This window comes from Engystomops pustulosus, chromosome 9 (assembly GCF_040894005.1).
Source record: "Engystomops pustulosus chromosome 9, aEngPut4.maternal, whole genome shotgun sequence".
Lineage (NCBI taxonomy): Eukaryota > Metazoa > Chordata > Amphibia > Anura > Leptodactylidae > Engystomops > Engystomops pustulosus.
In genome coordinates this window covers 93,878,612-93,898,340 of record NC_092419.1, presented here as the reverse complement: position 1 = coordinate 93,898,340, position 19,729 = coordinate 93,878,612, and the positions used below count along the sequence as shown (strand labels likewise).

The 19,729-nt window shown below is 46.4% G+C and overlaps 1 protein-coding gene across 2 annotated transcripts in view; it reads right to left on the bottom strand.

Annotated features, from left to right (window-relative positions):
- MAPKAP1 (MAPK associated protein 1) overlaps positions 1-19,729 on the bottom strand; it is a 120,164-nt gene that overhangs the window by 24,610 nt on the left and 75,825 nt on the right. For both annotated transcript variants that reach the window (XM_072123720.1, XM_072123721.1), the window contains exon 9: positions 11,141-11,281. In XM_072123720.1, the coding sequence (XP_071979821.1) occupies positions 11,141-11,281 (141 nt within the window). The remainder of the gene's footprint in view (positions 1-11,140; positions 11,282-19,729) is intronic.

Genomic DNA, 19,729 nt, shown 5'->3' with positions numbered 1-19,729 from the left:
CTGAGACCCGTGGCCACCACCGATTGGAATAATGGGACCTCCCAGCAATCTGGAGAGGATGGGTACTTGTCATGCTGCTCCATTCAATAGTATTGAAGAGTGAGAAATTGTATGCAATTAGATATTGAATGAGTGTGCCAGAGAAAGATGGGCCCCACCCATTATTGGGAATGGGACACCCATTATCTGAATTGCGAGAAGTCCCATACTCCTGATCGATGGGGGTTCCTATGGATGGAGTATAACAAGCTTTACAGCTGCTGTGCCCCAATCTATATCCTGTACCAGACCCTCTTAATAAAAAACTCCTCATTTGCTACCTACAGTTCTTGTGCCCTGGTGCACAAACACGTTCTGCACCCCATCAAGTTATGGTCCTGCATCTATCTTTAGCATACCCCATCAATGCTGGATAACTTAACCGACTATGATCTTCGCCACTGAATTTTTCTTTCCTTGTGCCCTTTCTTTGCCTCCCATGACTCCTGGGACGATGAAATGAGTGGGTCTAGTTCAGAGAATCCATTTTTAATGTATCCTATTAGTGATATCTCCATGAGGGTAAGGATGGGAAAGAGATATTCTGTCTAAAATTTTTATTTATGGGCCAGATTGGGCAACATATGAATTTGCATGGATTTGAATATGTATGGTGTAATGCTTTAAAGCACCTGCGGTGGCGCTGCAGCAAATTAAATACTTAAAGGATTTGCAAGTGATTATAGCAGACGGGGTTCCCAGGTCACAGGTCCGCACACAGTCACCTTCTGCAGTGCAGTCTGTGGGAGTTTGTTCATTCCATATATTTTTCCCTTCACTCAAGGAGTGTGATCAATAAAGCTGCTGGCCGGGAATCGATAGCTCTTGGGAAGTAGATTTCCCAGATATAATTGTCTGTGCTGTGTGACAGACAACCTATAGCCGCTGATACCTGGAGATATTTACAGCCTGAAGACAATGTATAGCTACAAATAGGTTTTTGAGATGGTTGTAAATAGTAATATTGTGTAAATGGCACCTGATAGACGATGGTACTTCTCACAGATTGGAGTGCAGATGCTTTAAGTTAAAGGGGTTGTCATTTAATAGTAACTTTTCTCCTATCCACAGAATAGGGCACAGTTAGAGAAAGACGGGGGTCCTGCTGTTGGGAATCTCAAGAATCAGGAGACTGACGTATTGAAAGTCAAATGAAGTCCCAGTGTGCTTGCGTGACCATTCACTTCCATGGGAAGCAGCGCTCAGAAGTGAATGCCAATCAGGGGGCCTAGCTATGGGGTATAGGTTACCTTGTTGGGGCACTTCCTTTGAAGTTTAACTAAACTTTTAACAAAATCACATAAATCAATAGGCAAATGATTATAATATACATTATTAAAGAAACACGTTCATGTTCCCTTATTTTTCCCCTGCCTTTCTTCCTGCTTTTAACAGTGTGTATAAATCAGCTTTCTGATGGGGGCGTGGCCTGGCTATGCAGGAGTGAGGACACGTTTACCTCGAGCTCCCGCTCCGGATCCCTCCACTCACCCGATAACAGGGTTTCTTGGCATCGGAACACGGCCACGAGATGGGAGTTCGGAAGAAGAAGAGGGGAACGGACGCCCCTCCTGAAACACCGGTCCTCGCAGCCGCGGGGATTGGTAAATTCTTCCTCCCCGAGCAGCCAGCGGCCGCAGCCAAGATGGCCGCCGGGGCCTCGTCACCGCAGACTCCCGCTGCCCGGCTGCATCAGAGGGGGACCTCATCACCCGCACAGCAGCGGGAACCGCAATTGGAGCCGGACCCTGAGGCCAGACAGCTCCCGACTCCCGAACCACCAGCCGACAGGCCCCGGCATCCAGACACGCATCCCGGCACGGGGACGCAGTCGCCTCCGCCGGAACACGTGGAGGCGGCCCACCATGTGGAGGCACAGCCGCCATTTTGCCAGGGGGAAGCGCAGCGGTCGTGCACGCTGCAGCCACCCGGAGAGGAGCCATCAGACAGCAGGGGTACACCTGCAACCGTGAGTACCCCACAGGGGCAACACATGGGGCATCCCTCACATCCTCCAGGGCCCGAGTACAAGGGCTGGGAAGAGACCCCTGCAGGGTCAACAGCCCCCCCGGCCACTACCACCAGGGTCTCTAAAAGGCCATTATCATCACCAGCCGCGGATGGAGGGCTGGCCACAGAGAGGGATGCCCGGGGCGCAGGAGAGACCCCCGGTTCACCTCTAGACTACCTGCCCCCTGGTTCTCCTATATCGGACCTTTCGGGCCCGTCTACCCCAGATGCCTTCCACCCCTCCAGGGTTCATTCTCAGGGGACCGGCTCAGCGTACTATCCACCCTCAATTGGGGAGTTCTATCCCTCACGGGAAACGATCTATATGACAAAGGCAATGGCCGACATCAGCGATTTGCGAACACACATTGTTGCTATCCCAACTCGGGACGATATGGAATCTTATGTGAACAGGCTTGAAGCGGCTTACAGAGCGGAATTAGCTACATTGCGTACAGATGTTCAGGTCCTTGAAGGGCGGGTATCTGCCACAGAGCAAACCGCTACAATCACCACTTCTAGGCTTGACCGTCATGAGGAGCTGTTGGCCACGCACTCTTTGCAACTTCAACACCTGACTGATGCCATTGATGACACCGAAAACCGAGGGAGAAGGAATAATATAAGAGTAAGAGGACTTCCTGAATCCGTTGAACCCCAACGATTAGACCTTATCCTCAGGCAATTATTTAATGGGATCTTGGGGGTCCCCCCTGACACAACGCTGGAACTTGACCGGGCACATAGGTCCCTAGCCCCTAAGCCACCAGACAACGAGAGACCCAGAGATGTGATATGTAGAGTGCACAGGTACCAAGTGAAAGACAGCATCATGCGGGCGGTGAGAGAAAAAGGCCCACCGAACTTTCAGGGCCATCTTATTCAGCTCCTTCCAGATCTCTCCCGCCTCACTCTACAAAAACGCAGGGCATTAAGGCCTCTCCTAGCAATTCTCCAGGAGCGTCAACTTCAATACTCATGGGGCTTTCCATTCCGCCTGCAAATTCGTCGAGCGGGAAGAAATTTCTCCCTACGTCACCCGGGTGATTTACCAGCCCTCTCCAGGGACCTAGAGTTGCCCCCAATCGCCATTCAGGATTGGCCATCCCTCCCAACCCTTCCTCCAGGGGGGAGAGGGGCCCTACCCCCTCGTCCCCAGAGAAACCCTCGTGGACGTTCCGGAGGGCGCAGGGGAAGAAGAGGAGGCCCACCGGGGCCGGCCCAGCAACCTGAGGGCGTTTGATCACAATGGAAATATCTTTCTTTTTCCTTCTTTACTTTGAATTTTGTAATTGCCTTATAGTCTGGTGCACCCCTTCTTGTGGGGGCTGAGGTTCTCGTCGACTCCCCTGGGGCGGGATCCGCCCCGTGACCTTGGTTCCCGACCTACGCAATAATCCCGCTGGATCATTCAGCTCCTACTAACAGGGACCGTAGTATAATCACTCAAACGAATGGTGAGCTAAGAGGTCGCGGGGGAGGATCTGTGCGACCACGGGAGGAGGCGAGACTTCTATGTTTATGTTACTGTTCACAGCTGTAAGTGCATATGTTTACCTTGGGTTGCTATATCAACCTCATTTAACCTCATCCCAGTATAGTTGCTTTTATTTTTTTCCATTGTTAGGGATGATTACCAGTTTCTATGCTTTTGTTCCGATGCCTATGACTTGCATAACTCATTGTGTCCTTGTAGACACACAATATAATCTATTTTTGGGGGGGGGGGGTGTCCGGGGGGGGAGCCCCCTCATAGAAAGCCCGTTACCCACCGGGGTGCCCTTGACTGCGCTAGTCGGAGTTAAAGGTGGATAGACCCTTCTGGTCCTTGACCCCACTAGAGTTTATAGTGATTAGTGGTACATAGTACCCGACAGTTTATTTGTTATTGTTCTGTCTTCTTGTTGTGAGTCTTTTGTCACACCGTTTGTTACCCACTCCTTGCCTTAACTACCCCTCTTGTGTCTGCCCTTCTACCCATATTCCCCCGCAATGGCTCCCATAACATGCTACTCTCTTAATGCAAGGGGACTGAATGTCCCTCAAAAACGTAGCCAGATTTTATATCGAATGCACAAGCTTAAAGCAGATGTTCTTTTTCTACAGGAGACCCATTTCCGTACCGGCCAGATACCAGGGTTCCGAGACAGATTCTTCACGTCCTGGCATCATAGTACAAATCCAGCTTCCAAATCCAGAGGGGTCTCTATTGCGATCCACAGGAGACTGACTCATGAGGTGCTGGATTCAAAAACTGACCCCGAGGGACGTTATCTTTTTCTTAAGGTGAGACTGTGGGGGCACCTGATTACCTTGGCCTCTCTTTACCTCCCCAACAAAGGGCAGATTCTGATGTGTAGATCTATCCTGACTAAACTGCGGGACTTCGCAGAGGGAGTGACTATCCTTGGGGGCGACTTCAACTTCATAATGGACCCACGCACAGATTGCTCCACCCCTAGACCCGCCGCGGCCCCCGCTCAGATGCGTTCCCTACAAAGGGCCTTGCATAACTCACAGCTGGTGGACGTTTGGCGTGTCCTCAACCCACAGGGCCGAGATTACTCATACTTTTCACCGGCACACCAATCGTACAGTCGAATTGACATGTTCTGGTTAAGCCATTATGCATTGGGCTGGCAACCCACAGCCGCCATTGCCCCGGCCCTGTGGTCTGACCACGCTCCGATATCTATCACCCTGAATGTGCCTGGCCCATACTCTACCCCATGGGCTTGGCGATTAAATGACAATTTACTGAAGGACGCAGTTTGTATGACAGGGGTTAAGCAGTGCATTGCTAACTTCCTCGACACCCATGTAGACGATCACACCCCCCTCCCAGTTCAATGGGAAATATTAAAGGGAGCGATCCGTAGCGAGTTTATCTCACATGGAGCACGCTTAAAGAGAGAGAAAGCCGCCAAAGTCCAGGACTTGCTCTGTAAAATTCAAGCGCTAGAAGCAACACACAAGGCAGGGGGCTCGCAACCAGTGCTGAACGAGCTGCTTAATACTAGGGAGGAATTACGAAACATACTTGACCAAAAGCACCTGAGGTACAGGGACAGGAATAAGAGATTCTTCTACGAACATTCTAACAAATGTGGTGGGCCCCTAGCGAGGCTTCTTCACCCTAGGTCAGCTACCACATATATCCCTAAGGTACAGGATGGGGGGGGGCGGGTGGCACACGACCCCTCCACAATCTCTGATGTGTTCCGTTCATACTACCAGGAACTCTACAACATACAGGGCCAGTATAAAGATATGACCCCGATACAACTCCAAGACAAAATGAACGCGTACATTACAGACACGGCACTCCCTAACTTGAGGGATGAAGATAGGGGGGCACTCGAGGAGGACATTACGGAGCAAGAGCTCTCAGAGGTAATAAAACTGACCCCCGCCGGGAAATCCCCTGGACCCGATGGGTTTACCCCCCGATTTTACAAAACACTCAGACAGGAACTGGTCCCCTTCCTTACTAGGGTCTTCAATGGGATCTCATTGCGCACTCCCTTCACGCGTCAATCCCTTAAAGCTAATATCTCTGTCATCCCCAAGCCGGGAAAAGATCACACAGTGTGTGCCAACTATCGCCCCATATCGTTGATTAACGTGGATATAAAGTTGTACTCAAAACTCCTGGCTAACCGATTAGGGACCATTCTTCCCTCCATCATACATAAAGACCAGGTGGGATTCCTCCGCGGGAGGGAGGCCCGGGACAACACTAATAAGACCTTGCTATTGATATCCCGGGCTAAGTCTGCTAAACAACCGCTATGCCTACTGTCAGTGGACGCGGAAAAAGCGTTCGACCGTGTACACTGGGGATTCCTCTGGGCGGCCCTAGAACAAATTGGGGTAGGACCTAGGTTTCTGAGCATGATTAAAGCTCTATATTCAGCCCCCACAGCTCAAGTAAGAATAAATGGCACCTCCTCCAAGCCGTTCTCGATCCAGAACGGAACCCGCCAGGGCTGCCCCCTCTCCCCACTATTGTATATTATTGTTATGGAACACCTGGCGGTGGCGCTTCGTGGCAACCCCAGTGTACACGGTCTCCAGGTCGGACCTAAGCAGTACAAGACCGCTATCTATGCGGACGACCTGCTCTTGTATGTGTCACAGCCCCGGATCTCCCTCCCGTCCATCCTAGCAGAGTTCTCCCGCTTTGGCCTCCTTAGCAACTTCAAAGTTAATTTATCGAAATCAGAAGCCCTGAACATCTCCCTCCCCGAAAGCGAAATATCCCACCTAGCCTCCCAATTCCCATTCAAATGGCAGAGATCACACATTCGTTATCTAGGAATTGACATCCCAGCGGACCTCTCGTGCCTATACAACCTTAACTATAAAACTCTCCTGAATCGCACAATACAGGACTTGGCCAAATACCGCAGTGGCGGCCTTTCTTGGTTCGGCCGAATCAATGTCTTGAAGATGGACGTAATGCCCCGGTTCCTATATTTATTTCAAACGCTACCGATTCGCCCCCCGGGCTCATTCTTTACAAGCCTAAAAGCAGCCTTCCGGAGATTTGTGTGGGGGGGAGGGACAAGTAGGATCAGCTACTCCACACTAGCTAGACCCAAAATTGCTGGGGGGGTGGGTCTTCCTGACCCCAAACTTTACCACTCCGCATCACTGCTCATGCGCATGGTAGACTGGCACTATCACAAAGCATCCAAGCAATGGGTTTCTCTGGAGACAGACCTCACCCACCCTCACTTGCGCACCATTCCATGGATTCGGCCGGCACAGCGGCCAGAGAACTTCACACACTCACTCTTCTCCCCATACTTCCTCCGGGAATGGGACAGGCTTGCGTCTCGAGACTCCATAATTAGAATACAGGGCCCCCTCACTCCCCTATTTAACAACCCAGCGTTCCCCCCAGGGATGGGGAGAGGGAGATTCCTGTGTTGGGAGGTGGGAACAGATATTCGTATGGGCCAGGTAGTATCGGGAGGCACCTTGCCCTCCTGGGACTCTTTGAGAGCTTCCAATCCAGACGTTACATTGTCCTGGCTGGAATACCAACAGTTAACCTCGTACGTAGGCTCGGACGCTGACTCTAGCTTTGGGGCATCCCTAACCGGGTTTGAGGCGCTACTTAGACCCACATCACCCCCAGCCCACGTCTTGTCTCAGCTGTATGCTATACTGCTCGCTGAGTCCTCCCAGGGGAACCCAGGGTTTGTGGCAGCGTGGGAGACAGACTTATCAACCACACTCACAGAGGCAGACTGGGACAAAGCCTTCTTGTTCTCCCATAAACTCCCTCTGCCCTGCAGTGCTCAGGAGAAGAACTATAAGATTCTATCACGCTGGTACAGGTGCCCCCTCACGCTCCACAGGATTTATCCTGGAGTCTCGGAGCTCTGTTGGAGGTGCGGTGTGGAGGTGGGATCCATTCTTCACATCTGGTGGAGTTGCTCGATCATACAGGACTTCTGGCGGTTGGTGTTTGACACCTATAGCAGAGTGTCTGGTAAGACGATACAATTCAGCCCACAGGTTGCCCTTCTTTCCGTGCTACCGGGCTCCGTCTCCTCCATTAAAAAAGGACTCCTTCGCCACTTTCTTACAGCGGCAAGGACTGTGATTCCTCGACACTGGAAGAGCCCTCATCCACCCACGGCTGTGGAATGGATACAGGAGCTCCGATACATACGCAGAATGGAGGAGTTGGTGGCCGAGGACACGCCTGACCCGAGTAAGACAGCCACTGTGTGGACCCCCTGGGAAGACTACCAGTCAACCCCGGCCTTCCAGGACCTTTTGGCCTAAAATAACTCGGTCTCTTCCCGAATCTGTTCCGTTCAGAACTCTTGCATTGCAATTAATTAACATGCCTGTAGTGCACTGCCAAAACATGACACGGAAGCCATCCCTATCCCCAGACCCCCCCCCCTTTTTCCCCACCCGGTCATTCCCTCCTCGTCTATGTCTTGTACTGTCTACCCCCTGTTCGTGTCTTTGTCTCGTCTTATCATCGGAAAGGGTGGGCAGACCCCCACAGCCGGTATCTCACGATCTACATCTCATTATAAATGTATAGCCTGCTGCCTTGCCATTCTACAACATGATGTGATATGTATCTAATTGCAGGGGTCCTGCGAGACCACCCTTCTTGTCCTGAAAATTCTGTTTATATTCGTTATTCATCAATAAATGTTGATTGAACATAAATCAGCTTTCTGCCCCTTACTCCACTATCAGCTGAAAGATAAAGGGACGTGATAAAGTGTCTAATGAGCTACTCCTTGAAAACTAATAATTGAGTCTAATCTTCTTTGAAATAATCTAGTGAAATATGCTCTAAGTATGGGAAGAATTAATGTTTAGCCTCCTTTATGTCTATTTTGTGTATAAGACTTCTGATACACTGTTCGGTACAGGATCGGTTTCAATCAAATATGTATTTAAAATGTAACTCCAATTCCATAATTATTTTTACCAAATTGTTAAAACAAACAGAACGATGCATATATTATGTGCTTCGCCATTTTATTTCCAGAGATATGGCATTTTCTGTTCTGAAGCTACTGAAATCAGCAGAGAAGTGGGCGGAGACAAACCTCTTCAGGTCTTTGCCTTAAAGATGAGTCAGTTATAAGCTGCCCTCACCTCCTCAGAAGTAACTGAAGTTACTCAGCAAGTCCAGCAAGATTCCTACAAATAAATCCACTTAGCTTAGCAAAGTGTGTATATACAGGATCTATACAATGTATAGATTTAGACACACTGCAGAGCAAGGCATGGGGAAATGAAGGACACAGGAACATAATTCTTTTTACAAAGATCATAATTATCATCTGCACTATTGATTCACAATAGTTAGTCCTCATGCACATGAAAATATGCTTGCCCTGGTGAGCTTACAGCTGGGTGCTGGTGAGAAGAGGTGAGCATGCAGCCCCGCAGCTCGGTCACGGCAAGACAGTGGGGCACATTTACTTACCCGATCCAGTCGCGATCCAGCGGCGGGTTCTCCGACGCTGATTCGGGTTCTGCCTCGATTCACTAAGGTCTGTGCGCCGATATTCACCATGTTTCGCTGCTGCGCCGAGGTCCGCCGAAGTTCACCTGCTTTTTTCTGGTGTATGTGAGTGCTTGATCTTGCGACACAAATGGCTTTTTAAATTCTGCTGTTTTTCCGAATCCTTCGGGTTGTCCGGTGGCCACGCCCGAATTACAGCGCAAAGCGGAAATATTCTGGAAAAACCCGACGGATTCGCGGCTGCGGACCCTTAGTAAATGTGCCCCAGTGTGTACTCACCACACCATGATAGGATGCAATAGATGTCTATGCGGGCCAAGATGTGGAAGTATCAAGGGCCCCCATAAGTTTGACAACATGGGGCCTTAGGCTACATTCACACGATGTATGCCTGCCTTACTGTAGTATGGTGGGCATACATCAGCGCCAGGGAGAGGAGGAGGGGATGTGCGCCGCTCACCCCTGCCCCTCTCCATAGCAATATATGGTGCATGGCACCGTATTACAGCGAAAGATAGGACATGTCTCATCCTTCTCCCAGCTACAGAAGGATATACCACTCCCTTAGGGCGCCATGGGCCCACTGCCGTGTATGGGGGAGATATATACGCCGTATATATACGTCGGCCGTATATACATCCCTCATACGTTTGTGCCGTACACTGTCAGCTTCAGTTTGACGATGGTTGAGGGAGGTCTTCAATGATGGGATACTATGCCCTTCAAGGTGTCATGGGCTTTGGTGCTCATTTAAGGTGCTTTTAAAAGGCTATCCCTCAGACACCTAAACAAGATAAGTTATAAGGTGCGAAATGCACCCTCCTCCAGATGGGCCATAAACATGTATACTATATTAAAATTACCTAAATTAGGGATTACTCATCTTTAAGACATATCAATATGCTACTGATCCCAAGACAAAAACAAGTCATTAGTCTTTAATAAAAGGCAAATAAATATGCATGGTATAAATATAGCCATATGCTGTTGTCTCCTTAAATGAGAATAAAGTCATAAATTCTGCTTATAACCTGGATTCAGTAAATGGAAATTAATCCATATTTACAAATAATAAAGGACAACTACCATGAATGAGCAAAACAGCAGAGCTGGCAACATGTCCTATGAAAGCCAAATCACTGCGGTGCAAATATATCTTATAGTAAGAGATGATGCTGTATGAGTAACACAAATAATGCTATAGTTAAAGGGAACCTGTCATCAAGAACAGGTACAATAAACCTTACTCACCCACCCCCACTGTGTCTTTATTGAAAAGTACATTGCAGGCGTTCCAGCTTACATCTGCCTCCTCCAATCAGTACAGTTGTTCCTGTCTGTCTATTTTGGCTCTGCCCAACGGTACATGGCTCTGCCCACCACTGCTTGACCCTGCCCATCGAAAGGGCATGTAATGGTGTCATAATGGTGTCACACAGTGCTCACTGCTTAATACACCATGCAGTGAGAGGGACAGCATTCTGGTAAGGACAGGAGGTGGAGAGAGTGAGAACTTCAATCAAAAGATAGAGGCGGGGTTCACTGGCAGCCTGGAGAAAACATGACTCTTCTATTCAGAAGTTGACTCATGTCTACTCATTCGCATATCAGAAAAATGGCTGTAATTAAAGCACAATGCATAAGTGGCAGATAATTTTAGGTGATGCGGAGAGGTATTTTAACCCTTTCCCAGCAGGAACTACTGGTGTGAGGGGTAAAATTCTGGTTACAGGAGTTCTTTAAAATCGGTTTTCTAGGATCAATCATTAATCAGACTGCTCTAGCACATGGGACCACATTGAGCAGTTGAAACCAGCATCAGAACAATAACAGAGAATAAAACCAATAGTACAACTCAGTTCTCTGTGTAGTGGCCAGGTGGGGAATTGCAGTTCATCTCCCTTTCAAGGGAATAGTAGAGTCAGGTTCGGCATTGACCTTATACTCAAGACCTAGATCAATATCATTATCTCAGAAAAACTATTTTAAGTGTTCCACTTGTTAATAGTAGGAATTAGGTAGAATTTTAAAGAAAATCCTGCAATGTTGTACATGAGTATGTATATGTGGTCTTACCTAGTTGGACATCGGTGGTGAACCTTAGCCTGTGAATCATGCTGACCTTGAATGACTTGTAGTGATGACTACTAAGCATATCCTGCACAGTGGCAATATCAATCTGTGTCTCTTCCTCCTGGGGCTCTTCTCCTCTGGAACCTATAAGAGAAGCATCATGTATATCTTACAGTAAAGTAGAAAGTATGATCAGATCATTTTTGGGACACTTAAATCCCCTTAAAGCCTGTTGGATGAAATGTAACAAGCTTGAGTAACATTATAATTAGATATGATGGATGAAGCTCTCAAACCCTGAGCCACCACATCCATAACCCACATACAGACACATCAAGAGGAGCCAAGCTTCTCCTCCTGGATCTTCACCTGACTTTGAGCTTCCTGTGGAACAAAACACACGGAGGAGCAAGGATCAGGGGCAACGTCTTCTTAGTGATGTAATGTATTGCTCAGGTTTACCAGATCTTTGTTGAGCTGATATAGCAAGCGATTATTTTTTGCAATGGTCTGAATGAGAGAAGTGTCCAGTTTGAAAACATTTAGGAATTCTATACTTTCAGTAAGTTATATTTTGGCAGACAGTATTGAATATTTTTACATGTGTTTCGTAAAGATAAAATGTCAACAAGGTTTATTTCTTGCTGCAGGTTGTGCACTGTAATTGGGTCCTTACTTAAATGGATAGTCCAATGGGTACAGAAAGCTATTTTAAGTGACCCTGTCAGTTCCTTGGTCACATATTAGCCCAAGCTGTCTATACCCTTCACCCCCACTTGAAAAACTGGGTAAGAGACCTTGCACATTCCCTATATGTATGATGCTGGGCGCTTCAGCTAGAAGACCGTATGTTTCGTTTTTATGTCCCCGAGAAGCTGACTTTAGTTAATCACTGGCCTGGGGCCTGAACGTGACTACTAAGGTCATTGTTCTCCCCATTTGTTTAGATGACACAACTGTAATAGGCTTTGAAGGGAGTCTACCAGCAGTTTTGACCATACAAAGCTGCACACAGCATTAGGCATTGACCCTGGAGATCTGTGTAATCATACTTTTGTGTGTGGTCTTAGTAGCAGCAGGACTGTAAAAATTGCATTTATATTCTAGGATTGTAGCTGGACTTGGAGAACTGAAGCACACTGGTTTGTGAAATTTCACAGCACAGCCCCTCTGGCAGCATTGAGTACGTGCAGCAGCAGGCTTCTGTTTGGAAATTACAGCAGAAGGGAGGAGTTGGCGAGAAATATAAATGCAGAGATCAAACAACACAACAAAGGTGTGAGGAGCACATGACCACCCACAGGAAAAAAAAATTAATCCTCCTTTAGGGTGCCGTCACACGATTTTGCTATGACTCCGTTTAGAAACTAAATCAAAGTGCCTGGGGACGTGCCACAGCCATTTCAATATACCTTTCTATGGGAACACGTGCGATTGGTAACCAGCCCCTGATGTCTTGCATTTGGACAATATGAGACACCGGGGGCCGTTTGCTGATTGGATACGGTTGCATAGAAAGGAATATGCGAACGCCCGTGGCCCGCACCTGTACGCTTTGATTCAGTGTCATGGGAACGCACCCATAGAATGACAGAAAGCAGAGATCTAGAAAACTGTGTGAAATTGATAAAGAAAATATACTGGAAAATTGTATCATTTTTCATTCTACAAAAAAGATCTAATTATTTGCCTGAAGTGGACAAGCCCTTTAACACAAGTTACAATAATTTATGTATAAAAAGTGAACAACTGCTTAAATTGCATGAAACAGAACTTTATAGATGACACAGTAGGCACAGCATATACGAAGGGTCAGACAGGTACTACTGAGTGATAGAAGGTCAAATCCTGACAAAATAATGTGCCCCAAAGGTCTAGCAGAAAATCAGCTTTTTTAACCAATTTTTTCTGGCTATCACATTGCACATGGACATAAACAAACTAGCTAGATTTTGATAGCATATTATTGATCCTAAAAGTCTTGGGGTTCACAGTGCTGGTTTAGAACAAGCATCCTCTAAATTAACCCTACACTGCTGTCCCACACGCTACACAGGGAGTGCAGGGTCCCAGTTTTTTGCAGAGTCAAAGGTGCTTCTTTAATCCTGGTCAGTGTGGTATCCCCTCTTGCCTTCTAAAATCAACATGGGAAATTATGCTAATGAGTCAGAAAGGCTCAACCCAACCTGCATCCTAATTATAAGGATGACTGAGGTTCCCATTTAAAATGAACCTATCATCAGGAGCCCTTTTTCTGTCACCCCCATGTCCCCATAGAGAATAGTTTGCACATTGCCAAAGCGTTTTTTTAAATAATAAAACTAGATTTTCCCTATAAAAATAAAAGTTAGAAGGAAGTTTACTTTTCTATTTGCAGAGCAGTGTCCCACTACCCCCATTTCAAATTAAAAAATGCCCAGATCTCTCATATGAAGGAGCGGTTTTCAGAGGGTGGGAATGGGGGGGGGTCACTCCTACCCCGGCCACTCCCATGGGACACTGATCTGCAGAGAGAAAGGTAAACTTTCATCTAACCTTTATTAGTGGATAGCATTTCTGCCTTACAGAGCTGGGATCCTGGGTTCAATTTCCACCCAGGTCAACACCTGCAAAGAGTTTGTATGTTCTCTCCGTGTTTGCGTGGCTTTCGTCCTAGTCCTCCGGTTTCCTCACACAACCTTTACACTAAAAATGGCCCCTTAGATTAATCCCAACTAGAATGACTTTCCTATAATTACTAATATGCGGCTCTGGAAATAGCAAACATATCCCCTCTCACCTGTATAAGGAAAATGAAGTTGGCTCTTTCCAGAACGGCATGGGTTAATCTTGCTTTCCCCTCCGCTCCCCAATGATTTAGGCACTGTGGGATTTTAACAACTTTTTCCCATAAAGCTGCCACTGGCCCCATTATGGACGTCATATATCCTTCTTTACCAACACCCTGCATTTTCTTGAAGCTATTAGTTATAATGAAGGTAACCGTTCATTAAGCCAAAACGTCAATTACTTTGCGAATAACGCTACAAAATGCCAGACATTTCCCTGCCTTTTATATGATATTTTGGATCACAACCAATTTGGAAATGAAGGTTTCTGACGGATTTTGTTTAAATATAGCCCCCGTGATGCCAGCGTCGGGAGCCGGGAAATAATCAGTCAGATGCTTTTAAATAAAGTGCTGCATAAAATATGGCAGAAACATTGATTTAGCCTCTATGGGAGACTGCGTGACACAGCGCTCGCTGCAGCGGCTAATGCAGGACCTAAAAGCCACAATCTCTGGGTTCTAGAGGCAGATTAATGAAGACGTCATTGTTTTCTTTAAGTGGAAGTGCCATGTGCTAGAAGTGCAAATAAACTCGCCTTTATGTATGGAATGAATGTCATTTATCTGAAAATTGCTACTACGGTGCAAAACAGCGCTGGATGGGAAAGAGTCATACATCCCGGCAGAAATGATTACACATAGAGGTAAAAGACAACAAATAAAGAATAGAAGTGCAAAATCTCGCTAAAGGGTGAGTGTCATTGTCATAAAATACAACGCAATTTATCCAGGAATGCCAAAATTACGGACTAGGAAAAAAGCAAAGCACAAGGGCAACCAAAGGTAAATGTGCCTACGGATGTGCAAGTATCTTGTAGCTCCACTTATAGGCACAACTCCTTTGTAGATGGTGCATATACGAGACATTTCTTCTCAAGATTGCTGAGAATAGTCATATTATTAATTATTTACATCTACTGGAGTCAACCATTAACTAGTCGAAAAGTAGATGCCACAGGTGCCTAGTGGTAGCTAGCTGTAGCTTATCGAAATCCATCATGATAAACCAGGGACACTTACTCATAGATCCAGACACTGTGACTGTGGTAATCTTCTTATATTTATTATCCATGGCCTCCTGTCTTCTAACATCAAGTTTTCAATAAGCAAAAAATGCTGCGGGCTCCTCCGTGCTGTAGCTTCACAGGCTGTTACACTGTGCAGGAGATTACATCAGGTCGATGGAAGGGGGAAGTGCTGAGGAAGCAGAGGGGATGTGACAGGTTGTGAAGCTACAGCACTGAGGGGCTCTGATAATACCCGCACAGAGCCTGTCTGGTTCATTAATTGGGAAGGAAGGAGGCCATAGATAACAAATGTAAGAAGATTATCACAATCACAGTCTTTGGAGTAAGTGTCTCAAAGTTTGTGATTTTGATGGCAGATTTCCCTTTAGACACGTGCTCCATTAAAATGAGTGTTCGTGTGTAATGGAGAGGTCAGAAGGAATAGCTGTTGGCTGAACAATGTTTACTTGATAGCTATAGACAGTGTAAGGGTACTTCAACACCAGTAACTTTGTAAAGGATAGAAACATGGGCCTATAAGTGATATAAAAACATATGGACTTAAAGCAAATAATTTATATGGTTTGTGTAATGAAAAATTTGCCAATATATGTTCTGTATGAATTCTTCATGCTTTTCTAGATCTCTGCTTGCTGTCCTGCTATAGCTTGCAATGGATAGAAATTTGTCCATGGTCATGTGATGTAACAATGTGCACAGTCTGTTATTATCACAGAGACAAACGGAGGGCTGGCGTTGAATGCGTTAGTGTGGGAATCCACAGGTATGCATCAACGTGGCCAATGGGAGGGGGAGACAAAAAGCGCAGAGGATTCAGGTGTATTTCGTTTGATAAGGGAAATGTACAGTAGAATCTCTCTCACCTGGTTTAGTGAAAAATGGAGCGTGTCATAAAATAAATTGAGGGACTACTGCCGACGGGACTCAGGTCCGGGCAAACCAGTGTTGGCGGACTTGGCTGTGTAGCGAAGATCCACAAGGAGACGTCGCGTTCTGGAAGGCGCTGTCAGACCGGGATGGTATATCCATAAAAGCAATTTTAATAAAAGTAAAGGGTAAAACACTACGTGTTTCGGCTCGAGGCTGGAGCCTTCGTCAGGTGGAAAATGACATATGTGTGGGACAGCGCCTTCCAGGACGGGACGTCTCCTCGTGGATCTTCGCTATTATCACAGAGAGTAATCAGAGATGTATGATAATAACAGCTCAAGCACCTGCATGTCCATCACATCACCATAGACAGATTTCTATGCACTGGAAGTAAACATAGAAGCTTTCTATAGCAGAAAAGTAAGCAGAGATCTAGAAAACTGTGATGAATTGATGCAGAAAGTACATTGAAAAACTATGTAACTTTTGATTACACAAACAATATCAATTAATTACGAAAAAGTTGACAACCCCTTTAAGGAGCCATAAACTAGTAGAGATGGTACTCCATGCATTACATGGTTACCCATCTGTCCGATAGGCCGGCATGTGATGCTACACTGTTAAAGGACACCTGTTATCAGGTCTGTGTCACTTGTCCTGTCATCTCTACCTGTTGGAGCAGCTCACAAGGATCCCATCCCAGCCTTTATCTAGTAATTTCATACATTAATCATTGTAAAATCATCTATTCTTTATTATGTAAATGAGGCTGGTCACATGGTCAGAGGCAGTGATGTCAACCCTGTTACCCCTCCCCTCTCCTCCCCCTGCTCATGTCTGTGTGTAATGTATAGTAATAGTGTCTGAGCTGCATCTCCTGACATGTTGCATCCTCCTAATACATATGTGTGATACACAGACATCAGCTACACCAGTACCTGACATGTTCTGCTATAACATGGCTGCATCCTGGAGCTGTTGTATCTCTCCTACATACACACACACAGGCTGCAGGGGGTGTGGCCACCAGCTAGCACATGTAGCAGCCATCACAGCGTTACACAGGCTGTCAGTCAAGCACTGGGGGTGTGTCTGTGCCTCCCACTCATGAATAAGGTGGACAGCTTGAATATGCTAATGACTCATTGGACATTTCACAGGTCATTTGCATACAGCTTTAGGACCTCATTGCTTAGGGTTACAGGCATGTAGAGGAACAATGAAGGGATAGAGGCAATGCTCTCTAATGGCAGTTTATGAAAATATATTTAGTTTAGGGGGTTATTTTGCATGACGGGTTCTCTTTAAAGAAGACAAACTAGAAGTCATTAGTTTACTGTTGGGCAGGCTGTTGGGAACCTTTCATCAGCAATTGGTCTAAAAAAAACCCTACCAATATATTGTCAAACAGTGTAAAATTGGTTGAATAAAGTCAAGGAGGCGGAGAGTTCAGGAGGCTGATGTCAAGGTGGGGAGCTCTGAATGCCTCATTTACCGTGATTGATATTGTGCATCAGACTTCAGGAGATCTGGTTAGTGGAGTCTCTGGATGCAGAACCAATAATTACAGTGAAGGGGGCTTTCTGAGAGATCAAGACTTCATTGTCAAAATCTCCACCTCCTTGACTTTATACAACCAGTTTACAAAGTTGATTTTCTGAATGATGCTACCGCACTGGACCATGAAAGAAACACGATCCGGAAGGTGGCAACATAATGGTAGTGGTTTATTAGGTAAATTTCTGCTGACAGGTTCCCTTTAAGCAAGGGGTCATCTTCATGCCATACTTTGTACAGCCTTATGGCCCAGTGTTGTCTGCAGTGAGGTCCTAAGGGCAATAGAAGAGAGGGCTGGAGCTGCAGGAATGGGACCTGCGCTGTGGACGGCTACATCCGTATGTATGAGCCCATAGAAGTACATGGTGGATCTGTTCATGTGAAGGGGGCCTTAATTTTAATTAAAAAAGAATTCCATGATCTCAATACAATCCCTTTGTGAAAAACTGCTGAATCTAACATCTCGAGCGTCATTATGATGGTGATAAATGATCTGGACATTACATGACCTTCTATACCTGCCCAAGTCTATGAAATATCCCCAAAGTATATACTAGGAGTTTTCAGGCTTCCGGCACATTAAAAAAAAACAGAGGCTTTAACAGACAGAAAACATGATGCCTTATTATTTTAATGTACTAGTATTTTGCTTAATGAAAATTCTTAATTGTAATTCAATTAATTACATACTCAGTCCCCAGTTACAGCTTCCAATAAGACATTGGATTTTCAAACAGGTCTAAAGGCACTTAACCAATTTTAATATATTAAGACCAATTTCCCTTGAATACTAATTAGTTCTTAATGATAAGATGAGGAGGGGAGCATCATAGAAAGCAAGCGGCGGGATATAAAATTCAATTAGCCGTGGAAAGGACGCGCGTCTGCACAACTTGTATTTTAGAGGGTAGAAAGGGCTGGATTCTCGGCTTGTAAATCTCCAGCATATTTGGGGGAAGCGGACGGGGCCTGGGCTCTATATAAGGATGTGGGGGCAGACAATGCAATCTGCATAATACATAATCTGCTTTGTGTTTAATGATATGAACACACGCTTCTCGCATACAGACGGCATCAAACACACAATGACACTTCTGCCTTGTGTTACATTAACATCTTAGCCCATTTGTTTTCAATGGAAGGCGAAGATGCAGGTACAAGTACATGGAGACTCGATTGTATTGGTATTCCCCCACCTTATATAAAGCATTTGCTATAATATTTTTTATCAGCAGTGATCTCTCTTCTGGGGCCGTCCAATCCTGGAATTCTGAAATAAATGGGGCTGTGTTGCCTAAAGGTGTTACACCATCACAAATATAGGGAAACAATGTTTAACATCTGTGTCCAGCTCCACTGCAGCCCAGCCCTGTCCAGCAAGGGTTACTGGAGTGATGGGCAGCTGATACAGTCAGCAGCTGGGGTGGTGTCTGGGAACTCCTTTAAATACCCAGTTCAACTACACTTTGCTGGTTATATTAGTCCACTCCTAGCTTTTCCCGATTTCTGCTCGCTATTACTTTTCTATTCTGTGTATCCAACCTCTGCTATGTTTACTCGACCACTCTCTTGTTATCCGTTTCTGTGCCTCGCCACCATCTTGATTTTGACCTGGTGTTGTCCAACTTCGCTTGTATGACTGTATATGTTGTTGGTCCTTCTGTGTTATCACTCCCGGTGTCACCCCGCTTTCCTTAACTCAGTTTGTTGTTGTCTGGATGGGTTTCTGTGTCCTGGTGTGAACACTGGTCTATCTCTGACTTCTAGTACCCGCCTGCTCAACCATTCAGTAACTGCCAGATGAAGTAAGTTTTCCCTTTTAACCTGCGGGGTCTCTTAGGGTCTGTTACCAGGTTCCTGGCAGTGGTTTCACCCTTATGTGGGCAGTTTATCTGCTGTATATAGGGCCCTAGTCCGCAGTGACGTCGCAGTGCAAGTCTGGTGCCACAAATGTATTGGGAAGCATATACGGCCGATATACGTCCCCCGTACATCGCAATGGACTCACAGCGCCCAATGGGAGCGGTAGGGTGCAGCACACCTGCGGCACTGTACCTCTCCATACCCCGTAGAAAGATAGGGCATGTCCTATCTTTCTCTGGAATACGGTGCCGTGCACCTTATATTCCTGTAGAGAGGGGCGGGGTGAGTGGCGGTCTCCCTCTCCTTCAGCACTGCCGTTTGCCCGCTTGCTACGGTGCGGCGGGCAACGGCATTGTGAATGTTGCCTTAGTCTGATAGCTTGCGCAAAGCCTGCCTGTGGCTTGTGCTGTTTGCTGGACTGGAATGCTGCATGTTCTTTAC